This window comes from Ostrea edulis, chromosome 7 (genome assembly GCF_947568905.1).
Source record: "Ostrea edulis chromosome 7, xbOstEdul1.1, whole genome shotgun sequence".
Taxonomy (NCBI): domain Eukaryota; kingdom Metazoa; phylum Mollusca; class Bivalvia; order Ostreida; family Ostreidae; genus Ostrea; species Ostrea edulis.
The window spans coordinates 42116221-42128403 of NC_079170.1; the positions used below are offsets into that span (position 1 = coordinate 42116221).

The following is a 12183-nucleotide window of genomic DNA, read 5'->3' on the forward strand; positions in this document are numbered from 1 at the left end:
TCTTTCAGATGCGGAGGTCATGTTCCCCGATAAGCTTGACAAGTTAAGAATTCTTCCTATATCCAGTTTGAACAACAAGCGTAGTGTTCTAAATTGCTAACATTTACCTACAAATGGAAACGTCTCTATATGAGTAAATGATTCTCTCAGATACAGAAAACAAAGAAAGAAAATAAATGCATTCCTTTTCACGTTTAAGTTTCCATTATGTAACACCCTTCTGTTGATGTTTGAGTTTAATTCGAATTGTTCACCGGTTAGAATGTTGACTGAGATACTCAAATTTAGTAATCTCATTTTATTGACATTTCGAGGATATCTGTATTCATATCGGAAATATTTTCTTATAGAATAGCATAGCTCCTTTATCATTGCCTTTCTTTTTTGCAGAAACATATCCCATGTGACGTTTAATAACTGTTCAAAATTCTTCATTGAGACGTGTTGGTTTTGAGGCTTTCTTTAGCCCAGAAATTTCTTTATCTTGGAAACCGCAGTGATATTGTTCGCAGTTGTACAGCTAACAGATTAAAGGTCTTCCCTGGATTTTAAGTCAATTGCAGTGTTTTATACTATAGTGGAAGTTTGCAGTTGAAGTATGAAATATTTTGTTCAATTTCCAAAGGTTATCTCAATCTTCGAAAAACCATTTTTGCGTTCCAAGTACAAACTTGAAGATGCATGTCCTGTTTCTCTAGAATAAACGCAAGAGCGTTGATAAAATCCAATGAGCTTTCCGACGATTTTATTTGTTTCAAAACATCTTCCTTATTTGTGATAGTCAAAGTGTGATCAACTTCACTCGCCAGTTTCTTGATCTCAGTGTCATTCAATTTGATTGCACCTCCTAAATTGCACAGTATGAGTAAGCTCAAAACAATTATTCTCTCACTTGCATTTTCGCAAGAAGGCCAATCTTTCTTTCGTGCTAGTTGCAAGAGATTTACATTGCAGGAAAGTCCACAAAGGACATGAACAAAGTGCTTCAGACAAAACTCAGATGTAGCCTTCTGTGATATTTGATCTGCAGTGTGATCTGATACGCAAGGTGTTGAATTATTCAGAAAAACAGTTTCGACATAATACAGTCTCCGACGAAAAGAATTGGGTATTATCACCTTTATATCATTATCCACTTGAACTGCATTTAGTAAAGTGATGGATAAAATACTTTCAGCGCACAGTAAAAATACATCAAAAGAAATTTCAAATCCTTCCTGATTTTGCTCTCCCAAAATTTTGCAGAACGCATTGAAAAAGTAGGCTGCTGAATTAGCATCGTTGATGTTAAGGTATTTAATGGTTTCAGAAAACTGTTTTGCAATCGAGATAAAGGTAGAATTGCCAAGCCTGATACATCCATGGGATTTCTCGTCTTCTGTGATCTTTTGAAATGCGTTTCCCCGATCTTTATTTGTTGAAAACGTCTTTGGTCTTTCGTTGGCAGTCAATCTTTGGTGTTCATAATTTCCCATCATTTCCAAGACATTTACGTCTGTTAAAGCCAATCCATTTTGAAGAAGAATGATTTCAATGAAATTTCTCATCGTACTTTTTTCTGACGCTTTAAGTAATTGATTGAAATTTGCCTTCAAATATTTTACCATTGCTTTTCGAAATACTTCAAGAGGCGATTTTCTTAATAAATTGGATACTTTACTTTTGAGATCCATGCTGTCCACAGGTATTGCTTGAATACAATTGAATGAAAATAAAGTACTTGAAAACGCCTCGCATTCATCAAATGTAGGGTCAGTCGTCCACTTTGAAAGGAAGGATATTCCGACAGATAAAATGTGGGATTGAATGAGGCAGAACAAAGATTCCTTTTTCAATTCCTTAACTTTGGTTAAATGTTCTAATGATTCTGGCTTATTTACTCTTTTTGGATTCTGCAGAAATTGTTCCATTGAATTCTTCTGTAATTCAATGGAGGATTGCAGTTTTTGTAACCATTGATTTGCTCTCTGGGTTATGAAATGTAAAACAGACTCTGTCATCTCTTCCTTGCCAAGACATATTTCGAGGTTATTTTTTGAAGTGCAAATCTTCCTCGCCAACGGTGCCTGTCTTGGATATATTTTGTAGTTTTTAGAGACCTCCTCGTATTTTATTCCATAGAACATGTAATCTGAATCCTGAAAGTAATCGCGACTACACTTTCCGAACACAAGATGATGAAATGGAGGGTGTAATTCTCCAAGATAGGTTAATATTGTACACGCATCTTCAAAATAATCAGTCAATCTCATGTTTTCCACCAGCCAATTAATACATTCTAATTTCCCGAAATAACTTGCATTACCAGTTGCAAACATTCCATAGGCTTTCTTTATATCATCTCGGTCTTCTTGCAATTGTCCCCGGATGAATTGTGCCTTTGCAGCTAAAAGAGTATTAGCACTTTTGTCATTTATAATTTCGTCCAAGTCTTGGACAGACTCATCTATACCTTCTTTTCCCGAGATAACAACTGCAAGCTGCGCCCTTATAATTGTACATGCATGCCATAATTCCCTGTTTTTGATCGTCTTTTGCTTCAAATGTTGCAATGCCTTTTGCACATTTCCATTTTTAATGTAAAGTTCCATGGCTTCATTGTGTCTACCTTTAGAAAACCGTAGAAAATATATTCATTTTAATGACATCAATAGTATGGAAATACAGTATTACAGTTTTATAATGTGGTTCTATCAATGGTAAGCAACGACGATAGCTCAGAGAGTTAAACTCTGTACAAATGTTGCGCATCTACAAAAATACGACTTATGCGACTTATGTAAATCGATGTATAGAGAATATTGAATAGCTAGTAAATGATATCTTTACGACAAGTAACCTTATCTTGTGCAATTTCTCAATATGTTAGTAGTAGTATAACTGTACTTAGTAAGGATCCTTGCAAAAGTCTAATTTCTATCCTCAAAATGAAATTGATATTGTTTGCGTCTATGGAAAAATTTCTAAATAAAACATCTAAAACGAACAATTCATAACATTATAGAAAAGGTACATTGTTTATAACCTTTTGATCCAATTCTGATAAATTTGCGTAAACTAAGTGAGATGGACGTTCTTAAATATATATGCCCCTGGTCCGTAATCTAAGGTTTATCCAATCTCTAAAGTGAAAGAATCATTCCGCTCAATCAATTTGTCAAATATTTCGTTAACGTATTATCAAGTATGTGTTAACTTTAGTATCACATTGAGTGTTAATTAACATTAATTTTCATTAAGGTAACTCCATACTCGCAGTTTTATCTGATACAAGTTTAAAAGTGTATTTGTTTCCAATTATTAGCGTTTAAACTAACAAATTATCAAATAAAATATATAAGTCTTCACCCTTTTTAAGATGTGAGACATACATAAACAAAATCATATATCACCGTCAGAAAATTGCAATTTTCCTTAAATAACGTTATCAAAATTTAATGAAAACTGGTTATGATGATATAATAGCATTCACAACAATTTCATAAAACTGTTTCTTCACAAAAATATACAAAATGTCTGTAAAAAATAAAGGAAATCTATAGCATAATAGACTTGATAGAGAAATAATTAAAAACAGACTTAATGCCCTTGGATTCAATATTTTAAAACTTATCATTGATTATTCATCTACAACTTAAGACTTTTAAAATATTTTATTTTTAACAAGATTTTTTTACAATAACTATCGAAAAAGACTCCAAGGTACGTTCCTTTCATGCAAATATCTAAATAAATCATTGATTTTGCAAAATCTGATGATATCAGAGGAGGGTGGAATTACTTTAAGTGTAAACGTGGCGCTACATGTTCGAACTATAAATAACCGGTGTTCACAATGTGTGTTATTGGCTTGGCGATTTTATGTGTGCATTTTTTATTTCCGTATATGTTCCAAAGTTTCCTTAGATGTAGGTCAAGTATATTTAAAGTTTTTTCCTTTACAACAGTTAATATTTTCTTGGGGAACAAAGATAGAGGCTTGCTAGAACATTTAATGGATCCGGGAATGTATCTATGGTTGCAAGTTCTTTGTATTAGTTAGTCTTTTGGTGGAAGTAGTGTGGTATGGTCGATGGAGGTCTATGGAAGAACTCTCGAAATCCACAACAGGCTTGGCTCTTCATCCACAACCACAATGTAACAGGAACACGTAAGATTTCACATTGCAGCGTTGCATGAGCTGTTATTGATTTCCTTAGGCAACAGACTTGAACGTTTTGACCGTTTGTTTCGCTTCATGTTTTAACCATATGAAATTGTGTTCTAATGAAATGTAACGCCATCCAGATTCACCTCTGACATTGTTTGAAGTGGGTCACCAACATGTTTAATTTTGGAAGAAAATTGAACAAACCTTTGGAATGATTTGATTACATCAATGATAGATTGGTGTCATTCATACATCGATACTTATTCTAGATTCTACATCACCCTATGTGGTCATAAAAGAAATAATTCTTAAAATAAATATTCTTAAAAAAAACATATCTGAATTACCTCGGTTCCATTAACTCTGACCATTGGTGAAACACTTATCTTTGATGAAGTGAACGTGTGTTTCTATCTACTACTGATATATAGACATGGTTTTATTTCAAGTCTAATGTAATTAATTTTTATTTCAATATCATTCTCTAATTTTGTATTTTTACCTTTTTCATGAAGTAAATTTGCTGCTTCTTCAATAAAATCACAAGACATGAAAATATCCATTTTCTTTTCGTCTGTTATTTTCTTGCAATATTTCATCATGCAGTCTTTATTTCTAATCGATCCATAGTATTTCGCAGCCGTGTAGTTGATATTGAAGTCTGAATTCAAACTCTTTGGTATTGCATCCTGTATAACATTGAAATGAATTAAATTATACTGACAATGAATTGCATGTACATTTGAATTTATGCGAAAAACAATCAACAGATATTTAACAGATTTTCATGACTAGTTTAGATTCCATCTAATTCTCAAGCGTAAGATAATTAGTGTCAATAAGGGAAGATAATGGCCAGTGGTTAATATTTACCAATACCTGTCTTAATGTTTAATTATCTAGATATCCCCATACAATATAGGATTGAACATTCTTGTTGAAGAATGTATCGATGTGTAAACTCCGGGCATTTTACTCACAAACTGAATAAAAGTGCGAAGCAAATATAAATCTGAATTATAGCCAAAATGATTTAAAACTTAAAATGAATTCTTAGAATGAATTCAAACCACCCCTTCATGAAAATATTAACATTAGATTATAGATTAATACTTCTTTTGCACAACAGATTGTACGTCAGCATGTCATTCCATTCATTCACAAACAAGTAGCGTAGGACACAAGCGTTGTCAGTGACTGTCTACAGCAGCTTAACGTGAATGAGCTACACTGGCCTGCGATGTCACGAGAATTATCGCCTTTAAAACATCGTGTAAGATGATACGATATATTGTTTTAAAAATTGAAATCGGATATAATTTTTCTAAAATTCCCTACATCAAAATCAAAAATATAGATACAAATTTACGTTTACAACATAAAACCAAAATATTCTACTCTACTTTGATAAAACATATATTCCAAAAAAAAACCTTGCTTACAAAGTTAAGTAGAGAGTTCCAAATAACAAATAAAAAGGAATGGGAATCAATATTTTATTGAGAGTTAAATACAATGAAGAAAAATTCTTAACAGAGTTTAATTATAAACTAATACACAACCTATTGAATACATTACAAGGCAATTATTGTATGGCATCACCACCACTTACATAGAGCGTGCGATTCGTGACCGGGAGGTCGTGAGTTCGAGCTCCGTTTGTGACATGGTCGCGTCAAATATAAGACGTGAACAGAAATTGATTCATCGGCAAACGTTCAGCATTTAGAAGTGAGAATCATGGGTATTGACCTAAGATACTAACGGATATGATCTTTCAAACGGATATCCTGTGTCGCCGCAGGCGTTCGCTAATCACACAATTCTTCCTGCTATGACCTTGCGTGCTAAGTATAGATCAAACTTTTTGGTACTTCACCAGATGCTGACGTCTCAATATGACCGAAAAATTATCGACTGAACGTAAAGCAAACAAATATACAAACAAAATAATGTATCAGTTCATGTTCGGAAATTGTCAACATTATCTAGCAACATGAAATAATTCAAACAATCGTTGCAATATACTAGTATGACTAGATTAAATTGAATTTAGAATAACCAATTTCTTACTGTTCGGTTATGTATTTGCAAACATGATGCAAAGTTCATGATGCAAAGTTCAATTTCGTATACATGTATAAATCATCAACACATCCTGCCCATATGGTTTACGGTTCAATGCAAATGATATGGATGTCCAACCTACTCATCCATGTGACTCCAAGTATTATGTAAAAATGTATGAGGCGAGCATTTCCCATATATTTTTGAGCCCGGAACACTGACGCATTTAACGAACTCACAGGGTATTGACCTGGAAGAGTTATACACTTGCGTGGAATGATACAAAACTATTCTTGTACGGATCGCTGAATGGTGGGTTAAGTGATTTATTTCCAACGTCTTTCCGCAATATATAGTTTCATCTTTACCATAATGTTTTATTGAGATCTATATCTTTTCATTTACCTTGCTGTTTTTGTGAGACCAATAACGTTTTAGACAACCGAGACACTCCTCAAAGTGTGTACTTTCTGCTAACACCTGCATTGCTTTTCCGTAATATCCCAGCTGTTCCAAGCATCTGCTTTGATCAATTGGCCTTTTCAAGTCTTTATAGATAGTAGTTGCTTTTTCCATCTACTCGCATGAGAACAATTTCATTAAGTGCAGTGTATCATTGAAATGTATCAAGAATAGGTTGATTATTCATACATTGATCAAATAAATTGAGCATTCAAAAATGAATATATGCCTTCATTTGTCTTTTGTTTACTAATGCATTAATATGAAGTGTATAATATTCACACATACCTTGTTGATACGTTCATACAACTTTGCCAAGATTTCATAGTCACCAAGTTTTTTCAGACATGATAGGGTCCTTCTGATTCTGTTACATTTCAGGTAACCAAGAATTGCAGATAACAGGTGGTGTCGGATCTTTGACTCGTCTACATGGCTATTAAGAAGTAAAAGAACAAATTGGAATGTATTCACAGAACAAATGAAAACTGACGACTTTTTATTTTTTACTGAACACTTAAGTTTCATAGAATAAAACATCAGCGGCATTCACCGTTAGATTTTCTTACAGACCCTGAAGCGTACTAATACACCTCCAAAGCGTTTCGTTTCGTTCCGTGCAAACAGTTCACCGTTCCGTGCAGACCGTTCAGCGTTTCGTTCAAACCGTTCACCGTTCCGTGCAGACCGTTCACTATTCCGTTCAAAGCGGGCAAACCGTTTCGTATAAGAATCGTTCCGTGCAAGAAATGTTTCGTGCAGTAGCCACGCCCCAAGAATCGTGCAGAACATGCAAGTCATTCTGCTATGACATCCAAGCAAGGTGGACGTAGATTGTCGCTCAGAATTCAGTCAGTTATTTTGAATTTAAACAAAGCTGGACTATCCAAGAATATGAACAATGGTGGAATCGATCTTCGCTTTAGGATGAATTCTAACAGTCGAATTAACACAGGATGATTGAAATTTGGACTAGATTTTTGGAGAAATATAAGACACTATGATGACCCTTTCATATGTATACATTATGTGCAGATATAAATATAGTCACTATTCGTGATAGACTTTTATAGGCTATATACATGATTAATATCTGTTTTGTCAATCAATAATCGAACATCAATATCATCAATAAAATGTTGATACAAAGCACATTTACTGGAGTTCAATAAATCCCATATTTTTTTTTTTTTTGTATGTTTCTTTTTTTTCACGCATTCTTCCGTCAATTATTGTATACGAATTAAAAAATCCACATTCACTTTCTCCCAAAAATGACAAATTCTAATGTAAATTTTTAGTGCTTAATTTTACTAGTCATTATTATCAACTGTTTAGTCATACCAATATTGTTTTTAAGTCATTCCTAATTTTCTTACAAGTAATATATAAAGGAAATCTACAGTTCTGTACACACCATATTATGTTGACACCATCTTCTTTTGTTCCCAGGGGCGTCCAGGAATGGGGGGGCTTTATACATGTACGAGGCAGGGGGTCTGGGAGCCGCCTTGAGACAACCAGTGGGTCCAGGTCGAAGCCCTGCCGGCAGCTTCTGGATGTTACGGATTTTATAGGGCTTGAAATATGTCTAATATGTAGTCATTTATACTATTTCGTTCATTTTTGACGAGGTGAAATTGATAAAAGACGCAGATTTTAAGGTTTTTCTTTTAATGTAACTTCTAATAAAATAATTCAATAAAAATGAATAGATTTTGTCATCTATTTCTCCGAGAGAGGAAGAAATTATTGCTTCTTTTATTGTTTACACATTCCTAAACAAGAGACAATGATTCACCTTAAAGTTGAAATTTTAGGGGGAAACGCGCCGGCTGCGCCCCCTTAAATCCGCCATATATATATATATATATATATATATATATATATATATATATATATATATATATTATTATTATTATTATATTTTATATATATATATATATATATATATATATATATATATATATATATATATATTATATTATATTGTATTTTAAATCACTCATTTGTTCCAAGTGATTTCGAAAGAATGGAAAACCATTTCATGATGGAAAAAAAACTTTCTATAGTAGCATGATTTTTTAATTTGTACATTTGAATTCTCAAATAACGTTTCACTGTTCCTTAGTTATTTCAACACAGAAGGTATACATATCTTGTATTTTAAACTTGTAAACATATTAGCCCACTTTCCTATGTAAAGTATTGTTTTTACCATTGCTACATGTATGTACTTGTAAAATGCGATAATGAGAACAAATTTCACATACAGAATTCAAATAATACTTACGGGAGAAAATCAGATACTTTCAAGTCGCCTTCAAAGATAGCTGTGGTGAGAAGAGTGAAGAAGGGGTTGTTAGAAGAGGGGGTTGTTGCTACAGCAACGGTGTACCCCGTTACAGGTGAATGAGATTGGACATCCCAATTGTTTTGATTGATCCCTTTGTTCCAAGTAGTGACAGGTGACAATTTTCGTCGACAGGTTAGCACAAGGCCCATGCGTATGGGTGTACGAACTCCCAGAGATGGTATGACTGACGAGAACCTTTATTTTATCTGTTGCATTACTGTACATTTATAAAAATGTGTCTTTATTCATTTTATTTCTCTAAGAAATGTGTAATTGGTTTTCCTTTTTTAAAATGTGTCTTGTAATATACAAATTACACGTGCTTTTTAACACTATGATCACTCAAACTGATATGCATGGATATAATGAAACAGAAGAGAACTTTGTTCTTTCAATTTGAATTAATTTAAGATATTGTTTAGGAGCATAAAATAAATATGTAAGTTGATTAATTTTCATTCTACAACGATGAGGTTTTTGCATGTCTTTCTCTTTTTCTCGACGTGTGTATATTTCGTTACCTGATGACCGACAGTCTATGATTAATCTTTATTCATTGTACACAATTATTATAATCAAAACAAACGTAATACCATGTCGGACAGGTATAATATTCATTACCATTTCTTTCTTAATCAATGTTCTAAGTTTATCATTACATGTGAATGTATTATACATATATATTATGGTGTAATCACTCCCGTAAAGACCCGAATCAGGGTGAAATAATTAAAGCGTGCAGGCCACGCCTACTGTTTCATGTAAACCATTCACAATCATCCACAAAGCGTGCAAGCCACAACTACCATTTCGTGCAAATCGTGCAGACCGTTCAGGAACTGGGAAGCGTTTCGTGCAAATCGTTCCGTGCAAACCGTTCACCATTCCGTGCAAAAATCGTTTCGTTCCATGCAAACCGTTCAGCGGTCCGTGCAAGAATCGTTTCGTTTCGTTCCGTGCAAGTGGTGTGGTAGTACGCTTCAGTGTCTGTAGCTCCAGAAACAGCAACAGCAATTTCCGTGTATATAGGAATGTTTCATTAATGAACAGTGATCAATATCATAACTCCTATAAGCAATGTAAAATAGACAGTTGGGCAAACACAGATCCCTGGAGACACCAGAGGTGGGATCAGGTGTCTAGGAGTAGTAAGCATCCCCTGTCGATCATTTACTCCCGCCGTGAGCCCTATATCCTGATCAGGTAAACGGGGTTATCCGTAGTCAAAATCAATGTGCTAAGAACGGTCTAACGATCGGTATGAAACACGTCAGACAGCATTTGACCCAATGATAGGTTGTATTGACGAATTAGATCGTTCTAATGACCATAGAATTTGCGAAATGCTGAATTCAATCGAGACTGTTGAAATCCCTGTACCATGAACTTGTTTGTCAGTAGCTTGCCTCGATTTATAAACTGACCATACGAAGACCAAGCTCTTGCGTTTCGAATCAGTTGAAAGATATAAACACCATATGCAGGTGATAATGGAATATTGCTATATAACTATGGTAAGTTGACGATGGAGAAGCTGAAATCATACCGTTTGTCATACAGTTGAGTTTTCAGTTTAACGAGCAGTAACCAATCTCATCAATCCTTAAGAAAACTTTCAAAGCATTGAAACAGTATAGAGGTACACCCACCGTTAGTCATATATCTTCATCTGGTAAATGGAGTACTCCGTAGTAAAATGTCGTATGTAAATTAGGTCCTTACAATTAGTATGAAACACCACAGGCAGAATTAGAACTTATGACAAGTTACATTTGCAAATAAGATAATTATAACGACCATATATTTGAGAAATGCTGACTTTAAACTAGACTGTTGAAACATCTGTAACATCAACTTGTATAGTTGCCAGTTCCCTTTCTCAGTTTCAAGATTGATGATACGCAGAATATGCTCTCTCGTGTATCGAATCAGTTAATAAACATAGTCACTATATTCGTGTGTTAATGGAATATTGTTACATAAATACTGGATGCTGACGATGGAGAAGCATATGTCATCTCTTTGATCACAAAATTCAGTATTAATTCTTACAGTAAACCCCGTTGTACTCACCGCGACACACTTAGCCCATGTTGATCAACTACCTTTAATCAGGGGAAGCATCAAAGTGGAATATTTACCCTATTAAATCACCTGCATATGGTGTTTATATATCTCAACTGATTCGATATGCATGAGCTTGTTCTAGGTATAGTCAGTATTTAAATCGAGGTAATCTACTGACAAACAAGTTGATGGTACAGGGATTTCAACAGTCTCGATTGAAGTCAGCATTTCGCAAATTCTCGTTATAACGATCTAGTTCGTCAATACAACCTCGCATTGGGTCGAATGCTGTCTGACGTGTTTCATACCGATTGTTAAGCCATTCTTGGCACACTGATTTTGACTGCGGATAACTCCGTTTACCTGATCAGGATATAGGGCTCACGGCGGGTGTGACCGGTCAACAGGGGATACTTACTCCTCCTAGGCTCCTGATCCCACTTCTGGTGTGTCCAGGGGTCCGTGTTTGCCCAACTATCTATTTGTATTGTTTATAGAAGGGTGAAGATAACGAACAGTGATTATAGGAGTTATGATATTGATCACTGTTCGTTAACTTCACCTTTCATACACATACAACATAAAGAAGTGTTCTTGCAAATAATGGAATCCATATGCTTTTAAAGTTATTGTGTCAGACTATGAAGATTTCTTTTATCACACAATTAGCGCAGGTTCATTTGTCATGCACTTTGCAAGCATACATGTAACCTCTTCTCCTTTTCCAATATTTTAAAATAAATTATCCATCTGTTAAACTGCATTTTTTTTTTTTTAGACTTTTACAACACTATTTAAGACAATTGATATGTTTCCGAACTTCATCTAAGCTATTTCAAAAATTACAAATGTCGATGGAATTCGAATAGAAAACATGGATATTTGGAATGTTTGAAGTAGATGTGATGGCGTTGAAAAGCACATTAGTTTTACATAATAGTGTTAGGTTGTTTAAAATTCAATTTGACTAATGGATATTTTACCATGACACCATGGTTTTTTTTAATGTATGAATTAAAAGGGGGGCTATCAACGTTTTGCTTAAATGTCCTGGTAATCTCGCACTTGCTCGTTAGACTTG

At 34.2% G+C, this 12183-nt stretch overlaps 1 protein-coding gene across 1 annotated transcript in view; it reads right to left on the reverse strand.

The window, feature by feature from the left end:
• Positions 1–288: 288 nt before the first annotated feature.
• The window catches only part of LOC125655407 (TPR and ankyrin repeat-containing protein 1-like), a 46993-nt gene continuing 35098 nt past the window's right edge, over positions 289–12183 (reverse strand). Inside the window, exons 24-27 of the mRNA XM_056144445.1 lie at positions 6968–7115; positions 6623–6793; positions 4653–4839; positions 289–2608 (exon numbers count right to left, since the gene is read on the reverse strand). Coding sequence (XP_056000420.1) covers positions 627–2608; positions 4653–4839; positions 6623–6793; positions 6968–7115 — 2488 coding nt within the window. The 3' untranslated portion in view covers positions 289–626. The remainder of the gene's footprint in view (positions 2609–4652; positions 4840–6622; positions 6794–6967; positions 7116–12183) is intronic.